Below are 13,001 nucleotides of genomic sequence, written 5' to 3'. Positions count from 1 at the left end.
TACACAAGCCTACAGGTACCGCTGGCCGTCCGATTCCGCCGTGACGAGGCGCCCGGCGGCGACATCCTGAAGAAGGCGTGCTACGTCCTCGTCCCCGACGCCGACGGCCTCCTGCAGCCGTAAAGGCCTTCACGTGCCCGTGGAGCCGACTAAAAGCATGTTTATTTGTTACTTTTGTTTTTGCTTTTTTTTTTTTTAAAGTGTTTTTATTTTTCTGAAAAAGTAGCTTTTGAATTTTGATTAATGATTTTTATAATAATTTTTTAATTTTTCAGCGTACGAAAAACTAATTCTAGTTCATCTTAGATAAGAAAGAAGCAGAAACTTATCAGAAAAGCTTCTAACAGGTTTCTAACTTCGAACTTTTTAAAAACCACTTTTTAACAACCCTATTTATTAAACTTCTAACATTAGAACAGGGTAAGGCCAGGCCCAGGACCGGAAGGGCAGCATGTATCCGTGCAGTGCGATCAGTTGCTGCTTTCTACTAGTACTAACCATCCATTCAGAGTAATAGTCGCCTAAGGCAGTACTACGAATTAGCAATTCTCAAGAACAATTACTCCTACATCAACACAGGAACACTTTGCAGTTGCAACTGACAATCACACACACAAACGCGCTACAGCCAGGATTCAACAGGTACCACTGCACCCCCGACCAGTGGATCCAACGGTGGCAATGCAAACACACAAACTGGAAGGAATCAGATGTGACGAGACACATGATCACAAGCACAACCCAACTAGCTAGCCGTGGAACTCGACATGTTTACAGCACGACCAACATTACACCACAAAACAGTGCACCGCACCCATATAATAGTATTTCCAGCAACGGACACTGAATATACACAACTTCGCTGCAGTTGAGAGGGGAGTGTCGTCGTGTCGACGATCGATCGAAACTGCAACTGGGATCATCGACTTTTGCACGACAGGTGCCAAACTGCCAACAGGAAATTCGCCATTGCAGCACCCAATGACATTATCTGAGGTTCTCAGGCAGGATGTTCACAGCATGCCACATACAGTTGGGATATGTACAATACACATTTCTTCGCTTCGGAAAGCAGCCGTTTGCATCCTTGCGTGCGTCAAGAACCATTATCCTCGGCAACGCTGGAACCAAAGAATTCAGATTAAATGTGCTGACAAGGATACAAGAAAGACTGGAGGTGAAAGGAAGCAACAACGGCATAAAGATCAGCTCACCGAATCTCAGCCCCATTTGCGTTGCCGGCAGATTGCTCCGCCACTTCGGCCTTTTTGTTCCGGTTGACTGGCTTTTTGAACTGCACCAAGATCATGGTCATGTTATCGCACCCTTCTCCACCGATTGTTGATGGAGCCAGGCATCTGTCAAGCACTCTTTCGCACACGGCAGACAGACTGCTATCCTGCAATTATTTGCCCCATGCATAGTTTGTAACTGCCAGGCACTATAATCTTACCAAAAGTCCAGCTCAGCGGTCGATTTGGAAAATAGCCCAGCACTCACTGTGTTTATATGCTCATGGATGAAATCCACCAACTGTTGGCTTGACATGCAGTCCCTATTCATCAAACAAAGTTGTTAACTCTGTGAGAGGCACTTGATAAGTTGAAGCCAAGCACTTCATCGCAGATTAGAAAGTAGGAATTTATCATGTTCTAGGAACTTGATGTACTTTAGCTGCAAGTGAAACAGTAAGAATAACTACAGCAAGTGCAGGTATGGAATCTGCAGGTAAATAGCCTTACCAAATGCCATCACATGCTACAACAAGAAAGTCGTCATCATCGCAAAGCTCCACCTGAGAAAGAACAAGATCGCATGAACTTCCAAGGAAAAGGGAAATACAGTAGCTTAATAGGTCCATAGTGGATAATGTCTCTCTGTAGAAGTTCAAAGTGGAACCAGATTTAGAGAGCTTACAACGTTAATGTCAGGATTTGCTGTCACAATTTGCTTCTCAGGGGGTAAGAAGTTGTTCTGTTTAAATTCCACATCTCCTACAAAGAAGTATTCACATACTTAAGGCACGAAGCAAGGTGCACTATGTTAACAAAAAAGCAAGAGAATGCTCACCAATTGCTCTTGTCAAGTTTAAACTTCCATTTATTCGTCCCATATGGATGAAACCCCCCGCACTTAGTATTCTTTCTCTCTCGGCTGCGAGCTCCGGTTTGTGGTCCCTTGATAGATTGTATGCCTAACATAGATGTGACACAGAGAACATATACTCAAGCTGTCAAGGATATCTTCTTTACTAACTAATGGAAGAGCAAGAATACATAGTTACATACCTGCCCACCCCTTGAAATAACACACCGGGAATCACCAGCGTTTGCCACAACAATTTGGCTATTTCTTATTAGTGCTACACATGCTGTACTCCCACATGTCGGCCCAGCAAAATCAGAGTGAGGTCCCTGACAAAAGATTATGTATGTGAGATATTCCATAACTCAAACAATCGTGACAGACTGCAACATGTGAACTTCAGAATATTGGAAAATTGGAACTTCATATTTCATAATTAGCTCATAGTACATCATTATTGACAACACAGCCTTCATGTTTGGGTGGCATTGGTTCTCTTTGCATAAGTTTCATTTTCCAACATAAGGTTCAGCTGTTAATGCAATTTGCAACTGACGCAGCTTACAAGTATTTAACAATCTGAAACAGATAAAATCTATATTTCAATGAGAAATGGAATCAGCTGCACATCTATTTTATTAAAGTGAAAATGGTTGTAGCCAGTTGCATATGTACCTCCTCTAAAGCCCAATCATCTTGTTGTTTATCACTGCCCCTTGGAGACCAAATCAACCCTTCTATCATACCACTAAACTTGTTTATCTTATCTCCAAGTGCAGATAGTTCTCGCCAGCCTCTCTGTCCTCGCATCATTTCATCCATTCTGAAGTAGCACAACCACAAATGTTAATAACTGTTGAAGCTTTACACCATTTCATGTGGAATCTGGTTTGCCATATACCTGAAGAAAGCTCTATGGACAGCAGTGCCTAGGTCACCAGCTGAATAGGCTTCACTTTTGAGAACTTGACTGTGCAGATATTTCGCACAGAATTTGGCAACCACTCTTCCTGAGTAAAGCGATCCATAATGAGATACTAATGGTCTCTACAAATACTTGGCATGGTGGTGCCTATGAGTAATCTAGTACAATGAGGGAGCATGAAAAGTACTGATCTTTGCTTACCTCCATGGCCATCAAAAACGCCAAAGAATGCTGTATCGCTATCAAGATCTAGCAATGCAGAGTGCTGCAGGGTTGCACAGAATGTTAAACATTGTACCAAGAACAATTTCAGAAATGGCATGATTGATGGAAATGCTAAGACTACATCCTTGAAAAATTACCAACTATGTATGTAGTGTGACACTGAACTAATTAAAACCTCTGTGCGAACTAATTGAAGTCGCTGCGTTAAAGCACCAAAAAATCAAAGGAATATCAATCCACTTGTCATGTACGGTATAAAATATCACCGTAGAACCAAAGGAAAAGGGCAGGGACAAGAGTCCTAGTTTGTTTTAAGTTCGTTTAGGAGTCGGTTTAGAGACCAAATTCTAGTCGGATTAGGATACAAACTATAGATTTCTATATATACTAGGCATTGTATCAGTTTGAAGGCAGAAAAAGAAATACTTATCTATTTACTCATCTCCTTCTCTGCATCGCGTCCCTTGCTGCACTTGACGATCTTCTCGTCGGCTACCTCGCCACGGGGAAGAAACCAGCCAAGGTCAGGCCGGCGACTTCTCACTCATACCCTATACGATCGTTGCGGCAAGACCGTAACAACTTGGAATCAGGATCCACTGATTCTGGGACCGTCACATCCCAAACTATGGAATCCTCCAGTGCGAATCAAGACTTGTTCAAGAAACTGCTGGCAGAACAGGAAACCATGCTACGTCAGGAATTCCAGACGGGGTTTGACGACATCAACAATAGCCTGGGCGACGTCAACACCACGCTATATGTTGTACAAACCTCCCTCGGCGACGTTACGCGCGCAGTAACAGGGGTCATGGATCGACTTTCTCGCTTAGAGAAATACAAAGCTCTGTCCAGTAGCTCTGGCATGACTGCCTCGGATCAGAACGTGCTTGACTTTCCACCGGCATCTGACGACGGTGGGCTGGCACGGACCGTAGCGTCCACAGTGCCCACGGGATTGCCGCCATGCATACCTCGTCTCGGCGGTGCGGGCATTCTTCAAGCTGATGGGACCTTGCTGCAAAATCGAGCACCCTTGCCGAGGAAACCAGATACAGATGATTCTCCTGGGTTGAGTGGTACCATGGATGGCGGCGTTCCACGATTTTTCAAATTGAATTTTCCTCACTATGACGGAAAGGAGGACCCGCTCCCTTGGCTCCGTAGATGTGATCGGTTCTTCCGTGGTCAAAAGACTGACGAAAATCACAAGGTATGGCTTGCCTCCTATCACATGGATGGCAATGCCCACCATTGGTACCATCACCTGGAACGCAGTCGTGGAGAGCCTTCTTGGGTTGAATTCAAGCAACTGTGCAACACGCGCTTCGGGCCCCCCATTCGTAGCAATCCGTTGGGAGAACTCCGACATCTTCGACAATTGGGAACAATGGAAGATTATCAAAGTCGATTCTTGGCTCTCCTGAGTCGAGCGGACCCATTGACGGCACGTCAAGAGAAGCAATTGTTCACGTCAGGACTTCGTGATGAGATCCGTACTGATGTGGAGCTCCAGGATCCAGCCGATTTGGAGGCCGCCATGAGTCTGGCGTGTGCATATGAACAGAAGGCTAGTGGCACAGGACGTTCAGGCGGCACACGCTCATATATGTCATCACGCGGGTCTCCAGCGCAGACATCTGGACCTCCTCTGTCGAAATCAACAAGGCCTACCCCAAGCAGTGGAAGTTCTAACTTCCTTCCCTCCCGTGAAGTCCGGCGTCTTTCACCAACTGAGATGGCCGAACGCCGAAGACAAGGTCTCTGTTTTAATTGCGATGAGAAGTTCGTTCGCGGTCACCGTTGTGCCCACCTCTTCTACATCGAGTATGATGATTCCACAGCCGATGACTATGATGATAGCACTGATGAATTTCAGCAGGCCCCTCACATCTCCCTTTATGCAGTGGCGGGTATTTTCGGGTCGGATATTGTACGACTAAAAATTCAGATTGGCAATCAAGAGCTGGTGGCACTCGTAGACTCTGGGTCGTCCCATAACTTCATCCAGGATGATGTTGCCGAACGTCTGGGTCTTTGTCTTCACCCAGTCCGCACTAGACTCAGGGTCACAGTTGCTAATGGTGACCATCTATGCAGTTCGGGCGTTTGCCGGGGACTAGTTATGCTCATCAATCAAGACTCTTTTTTGCTCGATTGCTATACCTTACCACTGGCAGGCTACGACATCATTTTGGGGACTCAGTGGTTGCGTTCCTTGGGTCCAATCCTATGGGATTTTAATAAGCTCACCTTGTCTTGTCGCATCAATGGACGTTCTGTTACATGGCAAGGATTGCCGGGGCCAAGAATGTCCATATGTGCAGCTGAGTGCGCCACTACTCTTTTTGGTCGCCTTCTGGATTCCTTCGTCGATCTCTTTACAGAACCTACAGGCTTGCCTCCGGCACGCGCACATGACCATCATATTCATTTAGAGACCGGTGCTCGACCGGTGGCCGTGCGCCCGTACAGATACCCCCAACTTCATAAGGATGAGTTGGAACGTCAATGTGCTGAGATGCTTCAATACGGGTTCATTCGCCTCAGCACGTCGGCCTTCTCCTCACCGGTACTGCTCGTCAAGAAGCACGATGGGTCTTGGCACTTTTGCGTCGATTATCGTGCCCTCAATGCCATAACCATTAAAGACAAGTTCCCGATACCGGTAGTGAAAGAACTGTTAGATGAGCTCCATGGCGCCCGTTTCTTCACCAAATTAGACCTCCGTTCTGGATATCATCAAGTTCGCATCACGGTTCACAAATGCGACGGTAACCGCCTAAAAATCGCGGTTACCGACCTTCTCGGTCCGGTCCGGTTTCAGAAACTGAACGGTAACCGAATTTAAATTCAAAAAATCCAAAAAAAATCCAAAAAAATCTTTAAAAAAACTAGACACAATTCTAAGACCTTCTGTGAAAAAAATTTCAAAAATAATGTCGTTTGCATCATTCTATAGGGAGGAAGTTTGAAGAAAAAAAATTGAACCGTGCGACTCAGTTATTAACTCATGTTAAGGAAAAGTGTAACATGCAAACACATATTTTTCTTGTGTAAAACATATTTTAAGAGAATCTTTAAAATTGATTTCACTTTATTTAGAGTTTTATTAATTTCTCTATGATTTTTACAAAGTTCACAAGCATAAAGTGAATATGTTAAGAAACAACACTGTAATTAACTTTTTCATGTCTACTATTATTTTTTCTACGTAAATAATAGTATAAATAAGCTAATGAAAGTGGTTTCACTAATTTTTAAGGTGTGATGGGTCAGTTATGAATTAATCTAGTCGCAACACATTTACACAATCATGCATGTTACAATAACTAATTCATGAGTTCATGTATTTTTAAAAGACATAGGATCATGTAAGAAGACTAACAAAATTAGTTTCATTATTTTTGGATTAGCAAAGAGTAAACTATGCATTTAACTTGGTTTAACAAATACAATTTCTCACAAAAAAATTTGAACTTTTTTATGAGTATAAATACTTTTATCATGTAGATCATGTCACAAGGAAACCAACAAAATTTGTTTCACTTGATTTGAAGCTCAGATGAATTAGTTATTGATTTTAGAAGATTGAGATAATTTTTGGGTTTTTTGTTGAACTTCACTGAAAATCGAGAAAACCGCTCGATAAATCGAGAAAACCGAGCGGTTACCGAAAATGCGGAAAATTCGAGAAAACCGCTCGATAAATCGCAAAAACCGCTCGATAACCGGTCCAAACCGACCGGTTACCGAACGGCTAAAATCGCGATTTTTTTTCCAAATTTCAAAATTTGCCAAATGAATTTTCTCCTAATTTTTTTGAATTTTTGACCGGTTACCGCCGGAGCTCAGTAAACGAGCTCCGGTCGGTAACTTTAACCCTGGTTCGCATGCATGAAGCTGACATCGAGAAGACGGCATTCCGTACTCATCACGGCCACTATGAGTTTCTTGTGATGCCGTTTGGATTAACAAATGAGCCAACCACATTTCAAGCGTTGATGAACGATATCCTTCATCAGTATTTACGTCGTTTTGTTCTTGTCTTTTTTGATGATATATTGATCTACAGCTCTTCTTGGGTCGATCACCTTTGCCATGTCCGCATCGTGTTGGACATACTTCGGCAACACCACCTGGTATTAAAGCGCTCCAAATGTTCCTTTGGAGTATCCTCGGTATCTTACCTTGGTCATGTTGTATCAGCGGACGACGTCGCCATGGATAGTCAGAAGGTCCAAGCTGTTGCAGAATGGCCGGAGCCTCATACGGTACGAGCAATTCGTGGATTCCTCGGTCTCACCGGGTACTATCGGCATTTCATCAAAGATTATGGCACTATTGCGGCTCCATTAACAAAATTACTGAAGAAGGAAGGTTTCGCATGGTCTTCGGAGGCAACTCAGGCTTTCTTGATGCTCAAGAAGGCTCTCTCTACAGCTCCAGTTTTACAGTTGCCGGATTTTCGTCAGGTCTTCGTGGTTGAATGCGACGCATCAAGTTCCGGCATGGGGGCCGTACTTCATCAAGGTGCTGGACCCGTGGCCTTCTTCAGTCGTGCCATGGCACCTCGCCATGCTGGTTTAGCTGCGTATGAGCGTGAGCTGATTGCCCTCGCTCAGGCCGTGAAGCATTGGCGACCTTACCTTTGGGGGCGTCACTTTGTGGTCCGAACGGATCATTTTTCCTTAAAGTATCTCCTAGATCAACGATTGTCGACTATCCCTCAACATCGGTGGATTAGCAAGCTCATGGGTTTTGACTTCATTGTTGAGTGCAAAACAAGCAACACCAATATCATGGCGGATACCCTCTCTCGACGTGATGTTGACTTACCGGTTGCACAAATTTCTGCAATATCTGTTCTGTCCCTCGCTCTCTGGGACGAACTGCGGCACCAATATTCGTCAAATTCTGAGGTATGCAAATTGCAGAAGGAGATTACAGCCTGACTGGGAATTACATGATGGTCTTATCATCAAAGGTCGTCGGGTTTATGTACCTTCTTCATCGCCAAGTGTCTCTAGCCTTATTGCAGCCGCACACACAGGTCATGAGGGTGTTCAACGCACGCTGCACCGCCTACGTGCTGATTTTTACATTCCGGGTGGTAAGGCTTTAGTTCAAGATTTTGTACGCTCGTGTTCTATCTGTCAGCGCAATAAAACAGATCACATCCATCCTGCTGGTCTTCTTCAGCCTTTGCTCGTACCAACTCAAATATGGAGTGATGTTGCGATGGACTTTGTTGAGGGTTTGCCATTTTAACAGTGGTGGATCAATAATAAGTTAGTCATTTTAACAGTGGTGGATAATCTCTCCAAATATGCACATTTTATTCCTTTAGGACATCCATACACTACCAATTCAGTTGCTCGGGCTTTCTTTGATGAAATTGTGCGGCTTCATGGATTACCGACGTCCATTGTCAGTGATCGAGATACTGTCTTCACCAGCAAGTTCTGGACTGAACTCTTCCGTCTGTCTGACTCCCGGCTGCACATGAGCTCCGCTTTTCATCCTCAGAGTGATGGTCAATCGGAAGCCGCAAATAAGGTAATCATCATGTATCTTCGTTGTTTAACTGGTGATCGCCCCAAACAGTGGCTACGTTGGCTTCCTTGGGCAGAATATTGCTTCAATACAGCTTATCACTCGGCACTTCGTGATACTCCATTCAAAGTAGTGTATGGTTGTAATCCTCCAGCATTACGTGCATATGAGAAAGGAGAAGCTCATGTTCCAGCTGTTGAGCAGTCTCTATTGGAGCGTGATGAATTCTTGCATGATGTGCGTGAACGACTTTTACAAGCTCAGGAACATTCCAAACTATATTATGATGCCAAGCATACCGCGGTCAATTTTGGTGTTGGAGATTGGGTGTGGCTGAAACTTTTACATCACCCTATAGCTTCTTTACCTTCACCTGTTAAGGGCAAGTTGGCACCAAGATTCTTCAGGCTTTTTCAAGTGTTGGAGCGCATCGATGACATTGCTTATCGTCTACGACTTCCGACCAAAGCCAAAATACACGATGTCTTCCATGTGGGAGTTCTCAAGAAATTCAGTGGACAACCTCCTAAAGCAACGCCTAATCTACCGTCACTACTTCATGGACGGGTTGTGCCGACTCCAACATCAGTAGTGCGTAGCAGGTTTGCTCGCGACAAGTGGCAGGTTCTCGTCCGTTGGGCTGGGTTGTCAGACGCTAACGCAACGTGGGAAGATGTTTCTGATTTCAAGCAAAGATATCCAGAATTTCAGCTCGAGGACGAGCTCTTTCCGAAGGAGGGGAGAGATGTCATGTACGGTATAAAATATCACCGTAGAACCGAAGGAAAAGGGCAGGGACAGAAGTCCTAGTTTGTTTTAAGTTCGTTTAGGAGTCGGTTTAGAGACCAAATTCTAGTCGGATTAGGATACAAACTATAGATTTCTATATATACTAGGCATTGTATCAGTTTGAAGGCAGAAAAAGAAATACTTATCTATTTACTCATCTCCTTCTCTGCATCGCATCCCTTGCTGCACTTGACGATCTTCTCGTCGACTACCTCGCCACGGGGAAGAAACCAGCCAAGGTCAGGCCGGCGACTTCTCACTCATACCCTATACAATCGTTGCGGCAAGACCGTAACACCACTATTGATAAAAGAGAAGCTATGCCTCCAGTCCATGGCAATGATGGCTACATAGTTGCCTGAAAGCATACTTCAACTAACAACTGATGACATTTGAATTGGTGCTTAGATGCTCTCTTTCTAGCGGTGAAAATAAACACATGCCCACATTAACAGTAGCCCATAAAAGGTCACTAACTGTGACTCCAAAAGGTAAGATTCTAAAATGTTTACCCTACCAGACTCAATGATACCAGACATTATTTTGGAGGAAGAAACTAAATCCATCATGCAAACGAAGTGCCAGAAGATGATAATAGCCTAGGCTTAGAAAACTCACAGCATCTTCCATGCTTGCTCGCCATCCTTGCATAGATGAAAGACCAAATTTAAGTCTATCATTTTCCCCGTTTTCAGAGAGCTTCTCGGTTTTTGGAGTGCTGAGGTAAACTCCCATCCTTGCAAGCTGTAATTATATCATAAAGAAAGAAATCTATAGTCATTAACAAAAGGTAAATATGACAGGACAGCGACATACCAGAAATTAAACTGGTCAGGTCAAGAACTGACAATTTATACCGGAATATTCACGAATTCCTGCATCAACGAAAATTGCAATTGAAGTTCCTCAGTAATTCCTTCGCTACAAAGTTCCAGCAAACGTCAATATGACAAGAGCCATTGTCGAAAAAGATAGCTGGCAAATAACCTCAGAAGGCAATTGAACAACATAAATAGGTTAATCAACACAATAAACCAAAAACGACGAAGAATGCAGCCGCCCAAAATACCACATTAACATAAGAGATATGCATAGTAGGAACTACCAAGTACTAATGCAGATGCAACAGGATAAAGTTCACACCTGGCGGGTACTGCTAAACAAGGTAAGTTTCTTTTTGATAAATATAGCTTATGATCGGTTCTTCGGTGATATTCAGATAAATTTTAGTACTACAAAACAAGAAAATGGTATATTACGGCTTGGTAAACCGTAAAATATTCCTAGCGCAAACTATGATATGATTCATATCCGCACCACTTCCCAATTCAGAATATAAAAAAAAAGACAACCGAGTGGCTTCTCCAAGAACTGAAAGATCGGCTGAGATAACGCCAGTACGCAGCCCAGAACCCAACCCTGCAAAGAAATCACAAAGACAACAGCCACGGGACATCGAGAAACCGCATAACCCAGCTTTCGCCAACAACCGAGCGAAAAAATTTAAGGCCGTTTGGAATGGAGCCTTTTCCATAGGTACTGGTATTCCTCTGTTTTGCTCAGCAACGGAACAACCGCACCAGAGGGAGAAACACATGTACGTTCCGAGCAAATGAAGAGAAAACGAGGAGCTTGAATCCAACTGAGAGCTTCACAAAGCATCTCCCGAACATCAACCGCGCGTACCTGGTCGTCCCGTTCGAGGATACAACCTGTTGTATCCCTGGCCGCCGCAGCCGCCGCCGCTCGCTGCAAGATCCCGTTGATGCCGCTCGATCTTTGGTCGCCGGTGCCACTCCCGCGGTCAACTCGTGCGTTGCAGCGCCGGCCGCCGCATCAGGGATTGGGGAAAGAGAGAGAGGAGAGTGGAGGCCGCCGAGAGTAGTGGGAGGGGATGAGATGTCAAACCTCCACTGAGTCGTGGGGCCATCAGGTTAGTGGCCCACCTGTCAGGGGCCTACGAAAAGCTCAGCGAGTTCAAGGACAAGATCCATGCAATCTTCGTGCTCCTGCAGGGTAAATTTCACGAGATTTGAGACAGAAAATTCGCTACAGGATTCATGCGTTCTTCTTCGTGTTTTGTTTTCCCTGCCAATGCATTCCTTTCCCGATACTCCTATCACTAATTCACTGTGTTCAAATTCCGCCGTGCGTAACACTGTCGCACGTACGCTGGAAAAAGATGCAGATCCCGGTGGGAGCGAGTCACTCTGATCTGGAAATCCGGGGGCGCGGCGGCCGTTGCGACCGCCAATGGGCGTGGTGCCGGCGCCGTTGGGATTTTTGTTTTTCATGCATTCCCGTTGCTGTCACGGGGACGAGACCCCTGGATTGACAAGAAAGGCAACCTGAAGTGAAAACCATGGGCGGATCCAAACGTAGTCGGAGAAGTTCTAGGACTACCCTAGATTTTAGCAAAACATAAAAACTATGTAGCTCATATAAACTCGTTACAATGGAGAAGACTACTGCCAAGTGTTGGTCAAGATTTAAAATTATACAATATACTTAATCGTATTTATTAAAATAGATAATATATCGTTATATTTACAATTTTAACATCCATATTCGATACCTCATTTACCGAAAACTGATTTTCGATATACCAGAAAACATGAGCCCAGTCATACTTAGCACATAAAGTATTGAATATGGTACTATAGCGTATATTCAGCATCTCGTATGCTGAAAATCAGAAATATTCAATACATGAGGTGTTAAATTTGGCCCGCACCGGCTGCCATACGGTCACGTTTGTCCCGATTAAAATTGTAAATACGATAATATATTATCTATTTTAATAAATATAATTATATATATGATTTAAACTAAGTCAAGTCAATTGTAATCGGACTCCTCATTTCTCTAGGCTCTGGCGAGTGACAGCGACGGGCACGCACCGCACGCGCGGTAGAGGAGCGGTTGGGCCGTCTCATCCCTCTGAACTCTGGCGGCTGGCGGCGACTAGCTTGCGCACTGTCAGAGGCGGCGGCGGGGCACACCCAGTGATAAAAAATACTGACTCTGCCACTCTGTGAAAACTGACAGCCGAATTCATCCCGTCTTCTCTTCTCCGTCGTGCAGAGGGGGTCCACGCTCTTGCAATATAGTTTTCAGTAGATCGGATCTGAGGTTGGCAAAGGAAAATTGCCTTTTAATTTGCCAAAACAGTGTTGCTTGCTCCCGGATTAGAGTAGCTTTTTTTCATAGGGCTTTGATTTGCCAAGCAGGCCGCTGTTGCTGCTAACGATGTACTAGTACTCCACGTTAGAATTGCTCCAAGTCTAGGCACGCACACGTTTCGTGTTGCTGTTTGCGTGTCCTTGCTGACACGTCAGCTAGTTGGGTGAGATAGAATCTGACGTCCAAAAGCTAGTTTGGGTGAATTAAACACTTAGCTAGGCATAAACTGCCCATCACA

The 13,001-nt window shown here is 44.5% G+C and overlaps 1 protein-coding gene across 6 annotated transcripts; it reads right to left on the bottom strand.

Moving 5' to 3' along the window:
* Positions 1-514: 514 nt before the first annotated feature.
* On the bottom strand, positions 515-11,709 carry LOC133918494 (probable protein phosphatase 2C 11). 6 transcript variants are annotated; one of them, XM_062362396.1, is made up of 13 exons: positions 11,267-11,709; positions 10,429-10,501; positions 10,199-10,324; positions 3,212-3,275; positions 2,987-3,095; positions 2,761-2,908; positions 2,289-2,414; positions 2,071-2,194; positions 1,918-1,994; positions 1,743-1,795; positions 1,501-1,555; positions 1,215-1,399; positions 515-1,121 (listed from the first exon to the last, which is right to left on the bottom strand). In XM_062362396.1, the coding sequence occupies exons 3-13, from the start codon at positions 10,313-10,315 to the stop codon at positions 1,097-1,099; spliced, it is 1,083 nt and encodes a 360-aa protein (XP_062218380.1). In that variant the 5' UTR covers positions 10,316-10,324; positions 10,429-10,501; positions 11,267-11,709; the 3' UTR covers positions 515-1,096. The 6 variants fall into 6 exon arrangements, with proteins under 6 accessions (XP_062218380.1, XP_062218377.1, XP_062218378.1 ...); XM_062362393.1 differs by having other exon boundaries at positions 10,438-10,501; XM_062362394.1 differs by having other exon boundaries at positions 10,397-10,455.
* Positions 11,710-13,001: the final 1,292 nt, after the last annotated feature.

The sequence above is a fragment of the Phragmites australis genome, chromosome 5 (genome assembly GCF_958298935.1).
Source record: "Phragmites australis chromosome 5, lpPhrAust1.1, whole genome shotgun sequence".
In the NCBI taxonomy this organism is placed as follows: Eukaryota; Viridiplantae; Streptophyta; class Magnoliopsida; order Poales; family Poaceae; genus Phragmites; species Phragmites australis.
Note: the sequence above shows the minus strand (reverse complement) of the source record. Positions and strands in the feature narration are given on the sequence as shown.

Bases quoted from the DNA above. Each gene is read 5' to 3' on its own strand.
- LOC133918494 (XM_062362393.1), bottom strand. From the start codon at position 10,461: ATGCAGGAATTCGTGAATATTCCG. The intron at 2,195-2,288 runs GTATGTAACTAT...CATCTATGTTAG, and splicing joins TTATTTCAAGGGGTGGGCAG to GCATACAATCTATCAAGGGA. The intron at 1,556-1,742 runs GTAAGGCTATTT...TTTGATGAATAG, and splicing joins GTAGCATGTGATGGCATTTG to GGACTGCATGTCAAGCCAAC.